General features: G+C 53.7%; 5 protein-coding genes across 5 annotated transcripts; 2 read left to right on the forward strand and 3 right to left on the reverse strand.

The window, feature by feature from the left end:
• Positions 1–83: 83 nt before the first annotated feature.
• P170DRAFT_457696 (putative MFS alpha-glucoside transporter) lies at positions 84–2,166 on the forward strand (the record flags this gene model as incomplete). The annotated part of the gene is made up of 6 exons (XM_024851734.1): positions 84–299; positions 369–665; positions 730–1,155; positions 1,225–1,687; positions 1,758–1,928; positions 2,108–2,166. The coding sequence occupies 6 exons, from the start codon at positions 84–86 to the stop codon at positions 2,164–2,166; spliced, it is 1,632 nt and encodes a 543-aa protein (XP_024702697.1).
• Positions 2,167–3,227: 1,061 nt separating this feature from the next.
• On the reverse strand, positions 3,228–4,635 carry P170DRAFT_361909 (S-adenosyl-L-methionine-dependent methyltransferase; the record flags this gene model as incomplete). Its single annotated transcript, XM_024844487.1, has 5 exons — positions 3,228–3,556; positions 3,611–4,047; positions 4,100–4,223; positions 4,280–4,406; positions 4,459–4,635. 5 exons carry the CDS (start codon positions 4,633–4,635, stop codon positions 3,228–3,230), a joined length of 1,194 nt encoding a protein of 397 aa, XP_024702698.1.
• A 1,497-nt stretch (positions 4,636–6,132) lies between these two features.
• P170DRAFT_240243 (uncharacterized protein) lies at positions 6,133–7,060 on the reverse strand. The gene is made up of 2 exons (XM_024842949.1): positions 6,866–7,060; positions 6,133–6,776 (listed from the first exon to the last, which is right to left on the reverse strand). Exons 1-2 carry the CDS (start codon positions 6,945–6,947, stop codon positions 6,226–6,228), a joined length of 633 nt encoding a protein of 210 aa, XP_024702699.1. The 5' UTR covers positions 6,948–7,060; the 3' UTR covers positions 6,133–6,225.
• Positions 7,061–8,136: 1,076 nt separating this feature from the next.
• P170DRAFT_439071 (putative NRPS-like enzyme) lies at positions 8,137–11,694 on the forward strand. Its single transcript, XM_024849754.1, has 4 exons — positions 8,137–8,535; positions 8,590–9,344; positions 9,399–10,410; positions 10,460–11,694. The coding sequence occupies exons 1-4, from the start codon at positions 8,278–8,280 to the stop codon at positions 11,573–11,575; spliced, it is 3,141 nt and encodes a 1,046-aa protein (XP_024702700.1). The 5' UTR covers positions 8,137–8,277; the 3' UTR covers positions 11,576–11,694.
• A 177-nt stretch (positions 11,695–11,871) lies between these two features.
• eng2 (putative GPI anchored endo-1,3(4)-beta-glucanase) lies at positions 11,872–14,289 on the reverse strand (the record flags this gene model as incomplete). The annotated part of the gene is made up of 2 exons (XM_024846970.1): positions 11,872–12,875; positions 13,074–14,289. The coding sequence occupies 2 exons, from the start codon at positions 14,287–14,289 to the stop codon at positions 12,151–12,153; spliced, it is 1,941 nt and encodes a 646-aa protein (XP_024702701.1). The 3' UTR covers positions 11,872–12,150.
• Positions 14,290–15,943: the final 1,654 nt, after the last annotated feature.

Below are 15,943 nucleotides of genomic sequence, written 5' to 3' on the forward strand. Positions count from 1 at the left end.
TCCTATGGGAGCTGTCTCTGAATCAGGGATCGCTAGCCTGGTCTTCTTTGAAAACAAAGACTTGAAACCTACATTTATTCAACATGGGACCCGAGAGAGTCGTCCCAACCAAACACGAGCTTGATGGGTTTGAACTCACCAACGCTGACACAGAGGATCTCATTTCCCGTGCCCAAGAGAGTGATGCGACAGACCGTCAGTTGACTGTTCTTCAGGCATTGAAGAAGTACAAAAAGGCCGTCTTCTGGGCCATGTTGCTGTCTACTAGTTTGATCATGGAGGGATATGACCTCGTTATTGTTTGTATACCTTGAGATTGTTCATCCTCTGCTATTTGCATAAAAGAACAAGCCGATAACACTCATCAGATTACCTCGTTCTACGGCCAAACGCAGTTCAAGAACCGATTTGGCGAAATCGACTCTTCAGGACAGAAGGCCATCTCTGCAGCATGGCAGTCTGGTCTCTCCAACTCAGCCCAAGTAGGTCAGTTAGCTGGACTCTTGATCAATGCCTACGCACAGGACCGATATGGTTGTCGACCGACGATGATGTTTTTCATGGCGTACTTGGCCGTCATGATTTTCATCCCGTTTTTTGCCCCATCCTTATCCATCTTGGCCTGGAGCGAGGCTATGTGTGGTATATCCTGGGGCGTATTTCAAGTATGTACTTGTCTGCCCTTTCAACATGCTTCTGCATATCTAAGAACAACACACCACTCTGTAGACCCTTTCAACAACTTACGCCTCCGAAGTCGTTCCCACCATCCTCCGCCCTTACGTGACGGCCTACGTCTGCATGTGCTGGGGTGCCGGTATTCTACTTTCATCTGGGGTGGTCCGCGCCGTCGCTGGAATTCATGGCGATTTAGGCTGGAGACTCCCATTTGCACTGCAATGGGTCTGGCCAATTCCTCTGATCACCGTCGCTTACTGGGCCCCCGAATCGCCATGGAACTCCGTTCGCCGGGATGACATCGACCAGGCGAGAAGAAGCCTCATGCGATTGCACCCCGAGACGCCAAACAAGGAGCATGAAGTGGATGCCACACTCGCGTATATTCGGTACACTACGCAGCTGGAGAAGTCAGAGACTGCTGATGCTAGTTTCCTCGAGTGTTTCCGGGGAACGAATTTGAGGCGGACGGAAATTGTAGCCTCTCCAATTTCTTTTCCGATCTACCTGAAGCTCAAAGGAGTTCTAACGAAATTGACATAATAGAACTGTGTCGTCTGGGCTGCTCAAATCCTCTGCGGCAACGCTATTCTCGGCTACTCGGTCGTTTTCCTACAAGCTGCCGGATTCAGCGAGCTCCAAGCCTTCGACTTGAACATCTCTCTGTCGGCCTGCTACATCGTTGGCGGGGTTATCTGCTGGTTCCTCTTTCCCCATCTAGGCCGGGTGACCATCTACATGGGCGGCTTAACGTTCATGTTCATCTGCCTCGTGGCGATCGGCGGACTCGGCTGGGCAGAGGGAACAAACGCGCACCTGGCGATCGGCATATTGCTCGTCGTCTCGACTCTTTGTAATATGATCACCGTTGGCCCGGCTTGCTATCCTATCGTTGCGGAGACCCCGTCTGGAAGGCTCAGGTACAAGACCATTGCGATCGGCCGGTTTGTATACAATGTCACCGGAATCTTTCATAACTCGGTGACGCCACGGATGCTCTCTGCGTCTGGTATGTTTATTTATTTCATCCTTAGCGAAAGCAGCATATGCTCACGCCGGGCAAGACTAATACCTGATAGCATGGAACTGGGGCGCCAAAGCAGCGCTGTTCTACGCGGGAACCAACCTTCTCTGCAACGTATGGTGCTGGTTCCGGCTCCCTGAGACAAATGACAGGACATTTGGGGAGATTGACCTCCTATTTGATCATCGTATTCCAGCGAGGAAGTTCAAGCACACAACAGTTGACCGTAAGTTGGTCTCAACACCTGTCACCGACTTCGAGACACGACCTATCGGAACGAGAATGGAAAAATCTAACAGAATATTAGAATTCGCGCAGAGCGGCTCTCTCTCGAAACCAAAGGACTCGCGGATTGAACATGTGGAGAATATTGCATAGCACGCCCCATGCTCTTGTCAGGATTAGGGTATCTACTGGGCCATGATAGGACCTCCTATGGCAGTGCTTGTGTCACCTTCTCGTAAAGAAATAAAATGAGTTAAATGAGTTTGAAACGCATGTGTTACCGCAACGGTTGGAACCCGTTCAATCACCTGCATGCTACACCAAACTAATAAACTCACTTTTTTCGAGTCCACGCACAGGACAACCCAGGAAACTCTGTACACCAGACCGCTAGATAGCCAAAAGCCGTTGAGTCAAAGCGGGGCTCTTTAACTTCGATAGAACCGACCTTCTCATCCCTAAAGTAACCTCATTCTGGAGACTCGAGCCCTCGACAATCCTGCACTTGGCATTTGTCCATACTCAATAGTCATTCTAGCATAGCCCGAGTCCCGTGCCTATTCAAGGCAACGAAACGAAAATCAATCCAGAGAGTATCCAAGCCATATAAAAGGAGAAAAGAGTTTGAAACAAAAATAGCCGCGCAACCCACTCCGTCCTCCGTCCTCCGTCCTTCTCCGAGTCCGAACATGGATTCCACCACGACGGTAGGACGGGCCCATGGCACCCCCGAACCTAAATGAAATTAACAGGTGCAATTTGAATTTACGTAAAAATAGAACGCGAGGGGTCTGTCCCGTCCCCCTATCTTGAACATTTAGCAAAAGCAATGGTATACTACGTACGCACGGAGCACCAAAGGTAGCCAAGCCAAGGCACCGAGATGATAAACTCCGGAAAACCAGAGGATCTAGCGGTGAAACCGATTCATCTAGTTTCAGGACGTCAAATGTGACAGGGACGTTACCCCGTGCAGGGGCATTGCATTCATCTCGCATTTATGGGGATAGAGCTGCGAGATGGATATGATGGATCCGGTGCTTGGGGTCCGTGGGTACATGCAAGGGGCTGGATTAACGGCTTCATAGAAGATCTGGGTGTAGAGTGATGACGAATTTCTGCGGGTTACCACACAGATACTTTTGTAAAGAGGATTTGAAGATGAAGTCAATTCGAAAGAATCATAATACATTGCGAAAAGCACAGCCAACCACCCATCCGGTCCGGATCCACGTTTCAGTTACTCGATAGGAAATAATAAAACAGACAAAGTATAAAAAAAGGAGAGAAGGCAAGACATCTACTCCGCTATTGAACGCCGCGGCACCGCCTCAATCACCGACTCCATGCCCGGGCTCTTGCTCCAAATCCCCCTGATTTCCAATCCCGCTTCGTGCAGCAGCTCCCGCCACTGTCGTTCCGACCGCTCAATCCCCGACCCGATGCTCATCATCTGGATGTCCAGCGACGCCTGCAAGAGCGGTGTGTCGGTGTCGGGGAGCACGAAGTCCACGATGATGATGCGCGAGTACTCCTCGTCCATGGCGGAGACGGTGTTGAGTAAGATCTTCTGGCAGATGTAGTCCGGCCAGTCGTGGAAGATGGCCCGGAAGTAGTATGCTCGAGCACCTGCGCCCAGTTAGCCTGTAATCCGATCACGGTAAAGGAGCGATCGGAACCTACCCTTGATCGGCTGAGGATCTAAGAAGCTGTAGGCCATCGGCTCGATGCCCTGCCCGACGGGCGCCGACACCACCTTGGGGAGATCCTGGACGACCAGCCGGCCCGGAATGTCGGGACGTTTCTCGCGGAGTCGCATCAGGTCGTGGCCTTGATTTCCCCCAATGTCGACTACGAAGACTGCGTCATCGTGGTTAATCGCCTGATCTGCCAGGCGCTCAATGGGGTACACATCGAACCAAGACGGCCGCCCGTGGCGCCGGCTCGCCATGTACGAGTTGAAGAGGGCCTGGTGCTCCTTGCGTTGCGCTAGCCATTCGAATTGGCTCTGTCCGACAGCCCATCGCATGGGGGAGCGCGAGTACTCCTTCGGCGTCGTGTAGTTGTGCTCCCGGAAATACTGGGGGAGCTTGCTCAACGTCGGCATGGTCAAATCGTATCTGCGTGCTGGTCAATAACCAGAAGACAAAGTTCCAATAGGCCAAACCATACATGCAGGGCACGCCATCCCGTCCAATTGGCTCGGTCATGGCTCTCGTCTTGTCGGTGGCCATGTAGACCTCGGGCTCGTAGCTGGCACACAGGCCCAGGGCCGTCATGACGCGCATCAAGCGCACTTCAAGACCGGTTATTATCAGCCCCCCTTGCAGAAGTCCGGAGAGCTCAACTTACCGACGAGGGCCTTCTCAGCGCCCGAATGAGCTGCCAAGTCCTTCGCCGACCGCCCGTCGGGGTTTTCTACTAGCAACTGGAAGAGGCCTAGGTCGATGACGGTGCGAAGGGCTGCATTTTGAGGAGGCTGCATCCCAATCAGCGACATGAACCCTGCACAGAGGAGCATCTGGACTCACCTGGTAGATCATGCGCAATGCAGTCTCCGTGGGAGTCTCGACGGCCAGTTTCAATTGATCCACAAGGCCAAGCAGGCGGAAATGCGACTGTGCCGAACTTGCATCTGGCGACGATGCAAGCTGCTTGATGTCCTCCACTAGGGAAAGGGCGTCGAGAGGTTTGCATGCAGCGTCCATAATTACAACAACAAGTGATGTACACGAAGCAAGAAAGGGCGAGGGAAACGAATGAAGAGGGCGGGCAATACGAGGCACCCGAGGGGCGGTCAAAGGTCTTATAGTAAAACGTCCGAAGCGTGATCGATGCAATAGAATCAAGGGATGCGACACAATAATTGGCAGAAAAGAAGGAAAATCTCCGGAGTGTTGGACAGAAACTGTGCAAGAAACGAACTTTTTGTCTGAAAACGGCAGACGGCGGACCCTTGCATCAGTTTATCTTCGATCTTCAGTCCTTGAATGGAGAGTCGAGCGTCAGCAGGATTCACCACTAAACAATCGTCGATAGATGGACTACACACCCTCATGCCGTCTGCTTCAGCTCACGTCTGCGCGTTAACTAATCGGAAACAAGGAGGGCCGCCGAGGGATCACCGTGAATAATTGTGGCGTCAGACCCGGTGGAACCTCAATTTCGTCTCCGATGGTCTAGAAGGCTCGCAGAATGAATATTCGCAAACTGTTGATATTCTGCAGCAAACACGACTGGGCCGCCCAATTTGCCCCAACCATCTGCTGCTGCCCGAAGCCGCTCGCTCCCAGGGGCCTGGGATATCGTCATCTTGACCAAACGTCGGCGCCACCGCCGCACAAGACGGATTCGAATTTCTACAGGACTTCCTCTGCTTGGTCGGTCGGCTTGGTCCAAGCTCGTCCATCGGTGGATGGCCTAGCTGCTGCTCCGTACTTTTGAGGGCGACTAGTGATCCGGCGATCCTCGTCCGCTCGCCGGCTACCAGGACGACGAGTTGCGAGGATTCTTCATGTGGATTTTAGATAGCGTCATCTGGATAGCTCTATTCAGCAGGATGCCCGACTCCCGCTACAGCGTAGTAATGGCTACTGGAGGGGTTTCGCACCTATGAGAGCAAAGGTGGAGGCGGGTTCTGCACATCTTACCCTCGGTCGTTCGTCTATCGTTGCATTTCCAGGTTGCTGGACTCCAGGACTACCGTCATGCATTGGTCCCCTCGCACGTCCAACGTCAGAGCAGAGGCCAGTGTGCAATCCACGAGGGTCTCCGAGAGGGGTTCTCCATAAGCTAAGCAGCTGACAGGATTCCTGCGACGACGGGCTAAACCGTGCAATTGACTTCGATAACCTCAGGAAAGTCCTGTCCGTGAAAAGCTTCCAATTCACCGCTTCCAACGCAATGAGATCCAGAGCGACCGATCAATTCGACCACATGCCCTATTGGTATCAGACCCAAACACCGGATGTTTGTGCGGTAAAATCCAAAGAGGAGAGCAAAAGTTCCCGTCGCGAGTCGGACCAAAGCCCGGGTTCGGGGGCCCCTGATTCGTGACAATGGCAGGGCGTTTTGAGTTTCCACCGAGGCGGCGATAGTGGACCTATCCTCATTCCTGTCGGAAACCCGGAGATCAGATCCGCAGGTACCTACGGGACTAGCTGAGTTGGTATAGAAGCACGAGCCTGGGACTTTTTTGGGGGTGGACAGGTCATTCTTGAGACGGATCTAGAAGATGCTCCGACAGTTGACGGCCGGGATGATGCGCCAGAGAAGAGCGCAATATTGGTGTTTTCTTTTTACACAACTTGGCGTTGTGCTCCATAACTGGACCTTTTGGCGTGGGACCTTCGACGGAGATTTGTGGGAGAATCGGTGAGCGGCTGACCAAAGGCCCCGAAAAAGCAATATACAAGCCATGTGGATACAGGTAGGATTATTGCTGTAACCTCGCAGCCCACGGTCGCACACTGCCTGGTGAAAATTTTCATATCCTTGTCCCATCCCGTGTCTTGACCTTTTCGCACGCTCCAAGGCATGAGATAAGCCGGCACATGCGACCTGAATATGCGTGCAGAGCATGGCATACGTAAATGCGGATGGACGCCAGCAGCGTCTGTTCTGGGAAGTCGGCAGATCCAGAAATTGTAAGCGTGGTTGGACAGGTCATATATGACCGTCGAACCTATCAAACATATCAGCGACGCCCTTGGCGCGTCGGATCGACCGTGTGGCGTTCCGACAGAAGGATTGTGACCAAATGAATCGATCGATGTCTCCGACAGGGGTAACGGATCCTGGTCATTGTTTATTGACTCCGAGAGGGCCATGACCCACCGGTGGAGAAAGCCTAGGTCGAATTAGCCCACAGAATTATATTGCCTCCTCCCGGGCGAAAACCGAGAGGCGGCAAAAAAGAAAACAAGTTCGCAGACCAACCAAAGGAAAGAAAGAAAAAAAGCGATTTGTCGAGACATGCAGACAGAATATGCGGATCGCGATGCTTGCGGACGGTGTTCATGCCAGCTAGCGACAGAATTTAGCCACGCAGGGTTCGTCAAAACCAGATACGCTCCCAGTGACTATTGACCAGGGGCCACATTCTCTTCTCGGAAAAGTGGTGCCGTGCATATTCATGATCTCATCCCTGCCATTCCGCAATGAAACAGGCCCGAATTATGGCCGCATCCCTCATCAAGGCGCAATACCCTACGTCTCCGATGTCCGATGTCCGATGTCCACAAGCAGTCACAACGGAAGAGACTTCGAGGTTTGGAATAAATATAGCCTCGGAAGAAGGTTGAATACGAAATGTGAGGCCTCATCTGCCCCTGCACGCTGACACAAAGTACATTGTTCGTGCGCGATGGTGGTGGGCCCGTGGATGTTTTCGGGTATTTCCACCCTTTTGTCCATTTGATCCGAGATCGAGCCTTCTATACCGGCCAACAGGAATCCCGAGATATGAGTGACAGGGGTGGTTGAGGAAAGTACGAGGGCGGAAAAGAGGCACCTATGGAAGGATGATGCTCCGACATTCTTCGATCGTCGATCGATCGAGTTCTCTTGAATGTATTGTTTGGGTCATCGCGATCGGACTAGCCGGGGCCATGAACCCGGTTCTTGGGGCCGTATCCCTGGTTGCTTGGGACATTTAACCTAGGTTTGTGGTGGCGGTCGAATGGCGACTGGCTCAATGCAACCACCCCTATGGGACTGTGATCCTGGCGCCAACTCGTGCAGGCGCTGCAGCGTGACCTGACAAATTCTGTAGCTCGTCGGCCATTAGCCCATCAAGATTGAGTAAGATGGACGGGCCCGCAGGAACGCTGGAGCTGTCGATCCCTCGCCCTAAGCCCATCCCGCCCGACCAACGACAGCCCCAGATCGCCTGGCCACTTGGCGCACAGCTCCATAGGATTGTAGACACTATGGCTGCTAGCATAGCCATCGGTACCCATTGACGCCATACACCATGCACCAATTGCCGTGCTTGCAGGAGTTCGGTCTGCCCCATTTGCACATGCTGGGACCTTTGGGACCAGTCAAGAACGTCATATGGGCGACCCGTCTGGGCCGCTAAAGTTTTTAGATACACCGCTTCAGCTGAGTGCCACTTTGTAATCAAAGTCTGAGATTTGGAGACCTTGAAACGACAAGGAAGACCACCCGGTTGCTAAATGCGGAATCAAGCAGCCATCCGAACGCAGAGCTGACGAAAAGTGGGCGGCCCCTATAGCTGCCCGTTCCCACATGTGACTCCAGAGTGCTCGTCTTAAATACGAGGCCAATATCTCCCGGATTTGGCCCCAGTCCATTCGTTTCTGGTGTAGGTTAACCACTCTTTCATCATGGGGATCCGGCAGTATGAGTTGGACGATGCCCCCAAGGCTAGTGCCTCGGATCAGGTCGTGGCACGATTTGGCCGTCTTCACATTCTTGATGACCTCATTCGATTGCGGGCAGAGGATATTGTTCAGCATCCGATCCTCGCTTACCCCAAACCCTCCAATGATGACCGCGCCTCGTATGAGTACTTCACGGGGCAAGACCTGGATTGCATGATTGACCAGGCATTATGCACGCTGATGGACTGCGGATTCAAACCGGTACGTAGCTTCTTTCCCTTCTTGACCCCTCTATGGGTACTAACGGTATAGTAGCCCCGCGGTGGCCAGGCGGTCGTTGCCCTGTTCACCCTGTCCGATATGAACATGGTTGTCACATTTTTTGCGCTCAGCCGATTAGGATACACAGTGATGATGCTTTCGCCTCGTCTCTCCGCAGCGGCCTGTGTATCACTCCTCGACGTGGTTGGCTGCGACAACATTCTTTATGGCCAAACACCTAGCATCCGCGCTACCATGGGCGATATACTTCGCCTCAAGCTGGTGGCATGCCGTCCGCTGATCCAGAGACCTTCACTCCAGGACACGCCAGACTCTACTGTCATGGTGCTCCATCGCAGCCGGAACCCTGAAATCCAGAAGAACAAGACTGCCTTGATTCTGCATTCGTCTGGTTCGACCGGCACACCAAAACCTCTTTTCCTCAGTCACAAGGCCTTGATGACTCACCCAACACGAGGCCCCGGACTCACCTCCTTCAACTCTCTTCCCTGGTACCACCTTCACGGGTTGTCAACGGCACTTCAGGCAATGTATATGAAGAAGACCGCTTACATGTGGGACGCCTCTCTGCCACTGACTGCCACCTCGGTGGTCAACGCCCTGGAGGCTGCCCGACCCGAATCAGTTCAAGGTGTACCTTACATGCTCCAGCTCCTTGTAGATAGCCCAAGAGGGTTGGACGCACTGAGGGAGTGCAAGCTTGTCACATACGGCGGTGCGCCCTGTCCTGATGAGTTGGGCGACAGGATGGTGCAGGAGAAGGTCAAATTCGGAGGATCATTTGGTTTGTAAGTTGTCTTTTGCATCTTTGATTAATCCGTCATTTCCTGACCAGTCCATAGAACCGAAGCTGGCTTGGTAGCGGAATCGATCTCTCGCCCTCCCGGTGACCCCTATTGGAACTATATGAAGTTCTTTGAAAATATCCGACCGTACATCTGGATGAAGCCCATCAGCGATACTCTTTACGAGTGCGTTTATCTTGCTGGGCATCCTGCCTTGACCACATCAAATTCGAATGAGCCTGTCGGTTCATATCATTCCAAGGATGTCTTCACGCCACACCCTCACATTCCAGAGCGATGGAAGTATGTCACTCGCTTGGATGATCGCATAACGCTTGTGAACGGCGAGAAGGTGCTCCCATTGCCTATCGAAGGCTCCATCAAACAAAGCCCGCTCATTCAAGAAGCTGTCGTCGTGGGTGTAAGTCGAAGTGTACCAGGCCTCCTGGTCTTCCGGTCAGAGGGGGCGAAATCCTTCTCCGATCAGGAGTACATGGACCTCATCTGGCCTGCTATCGAGGACGCAAACTCCAGAGCAGAGCAATTCTCACAGATCTCTCGGGACATGGTTCTCACACTGCCGGCTGACTCCGTCTGCCCTCGTACCGACAAAGGCTCCATGATCCGAGCCCAGGTTTATGCCAGGTACGCTGACACAATCGATGCTCTGTACACGAAGCAGGAGCATGCTGCCGACGGCACACTAGAACTCGATATTAGCGGCACAGAAGAGCATCTGATGGGACTTTGCCGTGATGAGCTGGGGTTCAACGTCTCCGGTATTGACTCGGAATTCTTCGCGGAGGGACTGGACAGTTTGAAAGCAATCCACTTGCGCCGGCTCATACTCAGGGATTTCCGAATTGAAGATAGCAAGAACGTTGGTCAGAATATTGTCTTCGAGACTGGGACGGTGTCCAGGCTGGCGCAACACATCTGCGCTATTCAATCCGGCCAGGAGACGAAAACTACCGATGACGTCTCGTTGATGCCTGGGTTGACTGAGAAGTACTCCTCTTTCAGCAGCCACAGCCCGAAGTCCCAAACAACACCAACCAGCAGAAGTGTCGTATGTTCAGATGATCCCCATTAATTTTGTTGATACTAACCGTATCTAGATCTTGACCGGCGCAACTGGCTCAATGGGAGCCCATACGCTCTATAGGCTTTTGAACGATGATTCCGTCTCGACAGTATACTGTCTGACACGAAGGACCAATGCTAAAGAGGCGATTCTGGATACATTAGAACAAAAGAACCTCGTCGTTCCAAGCTACCGTACTCACAAGATCGTCGCTCTCAATAGTGCTCTAGATGAACCAGACTTTGGTGTCGGCCAGAGCATGATCGATGAAATGAAAAAGTCCGTGTCTTTGATCATCCATACGGCATGGCCAGTCAACTTCAACCTGCCCTTGTTGAGCTTTGAGCCACATATCAAGGGCCTGTACAATCTGATTAATTTCTCACTCGCGGTGAACCTCCCGGCACCGGCTGTTCTTCTGTTCTGTTCCTCAATTTCCACGGCGCTGGGATCGAAGTCATCTGAAGTCCACGAGACCCCCATTGAGGATTTGAACAGTGCCCTGGAAATGGGCTACGGTCGGTCGAAACTGATCGGTGAAAGAATTGTGAGCAACGCACGAAAGTCAGGCGCCAGAACATTCTCTCTCCGAATCGGTCAAATATCCGGACACTCGAAGAAGGGTCTCTGGAACGACTCCGAAGCGCTTCCGTTGATGGTTCGATCGGCGCTGACCTTGAAGGCCCTGCCTGAGATCGACACCACATGCTCCTGGCTCCCTGTCGACAAGCTCGTCTGCTCCATGCTCGAAATCGCCAAGGCGTGCTCTCATAAATTGCCAGAGGACCAGCAGACTGATGAGGACGATACCATTTACAATTTGTCAAACTCCCGCACTTTCACTTGGTCCTCGCTGCTGGATACCCTGCGACAAAACGGGTTCAAATTCGATACCGTGCCATTCGATCGCTGGCTGGAGCTCTTGCGGGAGAGTGAAGAACGAGGAGAAGAGCTGGTGAACCCCGCGGTCAAGCTGACAGATCACTATGAGGCAATGTACGGCGAAGGGTCCTCGACGCCGCCGACATTCACCACGGAGAAGGCCGAGCAGGACAGTATGACGCTGAGGAATGGTCGTCTGCGTATCATTCAAGACGGAATCCTGGGTCGATATGCACGAGATTGGCTGAATCGCTGGCAGACAACTTGAGGGGGGTTGATGAGCTCTATTCATGTCCATATTACGATATCCTGTCTATAGTTGTTCGCGTTTGACATTGCACATACCTTGCTTAGAATTCTGGTGAATAATTTGATTCATTGTTGAGCCTTGTGGAACTTGATAGAAGATGAAAGGTAGCCGATGAAACACAGTGCATAAAGGAGTCTGGAGTGAATGTAGAAAGAAGAATGAAAGATGGAAACAAAGAATGTTCGACGCGTGGCCGAAGCAGGTGACGGATCACATGACTAACATGGCTACTGATCGAGCGTTGCAAGAAGCATCCGAACTGTCATGGAATCTTCATTTGTAATAGTTCTGCATATTCTAAATTACGTGCAAATAAAAGGGCCAACAGTGGCAAGAAAGAAAGTTCCCAACGTCTTGCAAATATGACCCTGTACGGTCAGAACGAGTGGACAACGAATGGGTATGATATTGGAAGCAGAGGCAGACTATTATACAGAAACAAGATTAGAGGGGTATTTTCACGACCTCTTGCGGGATATAATGGCTGAAAAGGGATATCAGAAAGAAACCGAAAGAAAATCGCGAAATGGCGTTCATGCCAAGAAAGCAAGGGCGAGGGCGCCGAGGAGGCCTGTCGTGCTCAAGGAGAGCTTGCTAGCAGCGCCAGTGAAGAGAGGGCTGATAGGGCTGGTGGCGCTCGGGATGGGAGAGACCGAGGATGCAGAGAATCCGGAGTTGACCGAGCTGCCCGAGTTGCTCGAGACGCCAGAGCCAGAGCCAGACTCCGAGCCAGATCCAGATCCGGCACCGGGAGACCCGCCAGGTGCAGAGCCTTCCTCGTCAGCCGGGGTTTCATCGGCGGGAGGTGCGGAAGTAGGAGCGGGAGCGGGAGCAGGGACAACGCCCGACGAGGAGACGGTAATGCTCTGCGGGGGCGAAGGCGGGTTGCTAGGGTGGGAGTCTTCGACCGGTGCGACGCTCGAGGGGCCCGAAGCCTGAGCGCCGGGAGCAGTGGCCGCAGAGGGCACGTTGTCCTGAGACTGAGAGTCGGCGGGAGTGTCCGGGACCTGAGAAGGAACGACGCCGGAGGTACCCTGGGGAGCGGGCTGGGACACAGGAGCGGTCGGGGCGACGGACGAGGCACCATTTTCAGCGGCAACGCTCGACTGGCCAGCGGGGATGCCGGTGGCGAGGGAAGTTCCCTGGGTGAGAGCGCAGACTGTGGTGGTCTCGGTGACGTAAATCGTGCTTCTCGAGGACTCGGAGCCCTCAGAGCTGCCAGTGTTGCCAGGGCTTCCCGAGCTACCGGAGCTGGAGCCTTCAGAGCTTTCGGAGCTGTCAGAGCTGCCAGAGCTACCCGAGTTGTCGGAAGCCTCAGAGCCCTCGGAGCTGTGAGAGCTACCAGAGTTGTCGGACTCGTCAGAGCTGTCAGAGTTGCCGGAGCTGCCGGAGTTCTCAGAGCTCCCACTGTTGCCCGAGCTGCTCGAGCCGCTAGCGGCAGCAGAAGCGGCGGCACCGCTAGCCTTGGTGGTTGCGGCAGCAGCAGACGTAACTTCGGCAGCAGGGGGGTTCGAGGCAGTGTGGGCGACGGCGGTTTCGGACTTGGAGCTGGCAGCCTTGGTAGTGGCAGCCGCCTTCTGAGTAGTAGAGGTGGAAGCGGCCTGCGACACGGCGTGAGTGGCACTCTCGATCTGAGAGGCCGCGGAGGAAGAGGTCTCGGCGGGAGTGTTGGAGCTGGTGCCGATCTGGTACAGCTTGATGGAGTTGATCTCCCAGTACGCCTCCTTGAAAGCCTCGGGGTTCTCGGCGACGTAGCTGACACAGCTCTGGATAGGGTTGCTGGGGTCCTTCACCGGGCAACCAGAGTCGCCGAATACACCACCGGCCCAGTCACCACAGAAGGTGGTGTCGAGGATGAACTTCTGGGACTTGAAGCGCTCGTGGAAGTCGCAAGTGCCCTGCAGATGGGCCATCGGAGTGCCGAAGGCGGACGAGTCGGGCTTGCCGTTGGTGATAGACTCGGGGACCTTGCCGCGAGCAAAGTACCAGATCTTCAGGAAATCAGCAGTCCACTCCATCGCATACACACCACCACCGTTCTTGTTGAAGGGGTCTCCGGAGGAGCCCTGGTTACCCTTGACCACACAGCCGATGGTACCCGAGGCATCTCCGCACTCGCTGGAAGTCATGTCGCCCAGCATTTCGTGGTCGCCGCCGACGTCGCAGGAGCCGCTAGTGTGCAAGACAATCTCATTGGCCTCGTGCTTGTTGACACCCTCGATGATGTCGATTTCGCCGTCATGGGGCCAGTCGGGGCCGACGGACCAGAAAGCGGGCCACGTTCCGCAGATGCTGCCGGGCATGTGTTGCAGGTCGATGACGTACAAGCCCTCATCGTAGTACTTCTTGCTCTCGATACGAACGGAGTCACGACCAGGTCCCTCGGGGCTCAGAGTCGTCTTGTGATCCACACCCATATAGAAGCTGCCGCTGGAGGTGATGTCGATCAGGCCGCTGCTCTCAGCGTAGCTCTGGTTGGCGTAGGTAACGAAGCCATTGGTCGGGTCGGCGCCGCTGAAGAAGTCGAAGTAGTCCAGAAATTTCTCGCCTTGCCAGGATTCGTGCAGTTGGTAGCTACCGGAGCTACCAGTCGAGCCTTTGGCAACAGTAGGCGCAATCAGGGAGGTAGCCGCGAGCGACCCCACGCTCCAGAGTAGAGATCGAGAAGACATCGTAGCTGGAACGCAGTTCAAAAGAAATCAAATTATCAGAAAAGCAAAGGAGCGGAAGTAAGCAAAGCTATAGACAGATCAACACAGGTGCAGATCAAGATCCGGGACCTGTCAAGAAGATCAAAGAAATCGGCCTGGTTACGATGTAGGCCCAAAGGAATGAACGACAACCGTCTAGGCTGTGGCAACGAAAGTAAGATAGAGAAGGAAAGTGTCAAGAATGCAGATTTCAATCTGCGAGTGGGCAAATGACGCGAGAAAGAATGTAAAAAGAAGGATGGGGAAGGAAAGAAAGAAAAAATGAGAGAGGGCGAAACAAAAAAAATTCACAGGAAAGTATGGAGGACAAGCATGACAAAGATTGGGGATGGTCGGTATAATAAACGAGGGGAGGTCTGGCCCGCCACGCCGGGAATTCTTGAGTTGTAGCGCTGCAGGCCATTCCCTTAGGGCCGTAGTGAAGTAGCTGTGAATAAGGGAAATGGCCTATTATTGTCCAAGGATCCATCGAGCCGGCACAGTTGGATCCACGATTGGAGGGTCGGCGCTTGGTACCTGGACGGACCAACCGAGATGCAACGAATCAGGACCGGCGTTCAGAGCGCCATGGTGACGAGCCCGGACTACCAAATGCCTCCCATGAGTCCATTCCTCTTTGCCCAGGTATGCCGAGTGGGCCGGCGTCCAGCAGCTTGCATGCTCGGCAGGCGGTCGGCGCACCTGAAACGCGACGAGCCTGCCCAAAGGCGCACATGAAACAGGAGAACGTCCATCTTCCGGGCTAAGAGAGAGGCGAGTGTTTACGGGATTGGGTGGGAGTGAGACAGTTCATCCACCCCCCTTGACCAGTCGAGTATGCAAGAGACAAAGAAAACCTTGATCGATCCATTCATCACGAACCGTCGTCGTTGTGCTGAGTCTGACCCCCTCATTATCGTCCCCTCACCCGACAATTATGCATGATTACGGTCGCAAGTTGTCCGTGCCTCTCACTGCCACCCCCGGCAACTGTCACATTCTCGACCGGGGAGATAATCGTCAGCCACCGTAAAGGGGGATCATGCAGTGAGCGGAAAGCTTCGGGGCCAGATAGCTGGTGCGGACGGCCAATCCGATCGCAGGCCGTGGGAAAACACAGGGGACAGGTGGACGGCGCCAGGAATTGGATTTTGGACGGAGTCTTTGGACCAGAGTGGACTCGTCTAGACGCTGGGAGTGGAGAACAACGGCGAGACCGTCGTTTCTTGGTGGGTGGAGACTGGAGAGATGGGCGACTGAATCGGAGGATTGGAATGGGAGATTCTGGGACGTGGTAACGGGACGATCACCACCGTGAACAAGAAAAAATACAAAAGGGCCGCATCGAAGGAGTAATGATCAGAGTGATCGAGACGGGGTCTGCGAATCCTGCAGTTGGCCAAGATGCAGCCGAGAGAACGAAGAGGATGAAGAAGAAGAAGAAGCAGCGAGAGGAAGGGAAATCCGCCCGCGCCCAATAGGGTCTAGTGTCACAGCCACCTCGGGTGCTGAATCAGCAGACGCCACACTGGTCTGCGTGGCGCAGTCACCCTTCCTCTCCTTTCTTTTTCTCTGGTCCTCTTCCTCTTTGTTCGTGTCGGTCAGATGGCTGCAACACTGTGACATCCTACGGGGC

Source organism: Aspergillus steynii, assembly GCF_002849105.1.
Source record: "Aspergillus steynii IBT 23096 chromosome Unknown P170scaffold_6, whole genome shotgun sequence".
NCBI classification, from domain to species: domain Eukaryota; kingdom Fungi; phylum Ascomycota; class Eurotiomycetes; order Eurotiales; family Aspergillaceae; genus Aspergillus; species Aspergillus steynii.

Excerpts from the sequence above, each read along its gene's own strand:
- P170DRAFT_439071 (XM_024849754.1), top strand. The coding sequence starts at position 8,278 with ATGGGGATCCGGCAGTATGAGTTGGACGATGCCCCCAAGGCTAGTGCC. Across the intron at positions 8,536-8,589 it reads TGGACTGCGGATTCAAACCG|CCCCGCGGTGGCCAGGCGGT; the intron begins GTACGTAGCTTC and ends ACGGTATAGTAG. Across the intron at positions 9,345-9,398 it reads TTCGGAGGATCATTTGGTTT|AACCGAAGCTGGCTTGGTAG; the intron begins GTAAGTTGTCTT and ends ACCAGTCCATAG.
- P170DRAFT_240243 (XM_024842949.1), bottom strand. The coding sequence starts at position 6,947 with ATGAACACCGTCCGCAAGCATCGCGATCCGCATATTCTGTCTGCATGT. Across the intron at positions 6,777-6,865 it reads TTTTTTCTTTCTTTCCTTTG|GCTTTCTCCACCGGTGGGTC; the intron begins GTTGGTCTGCGA and ends AATTCGACCTAG.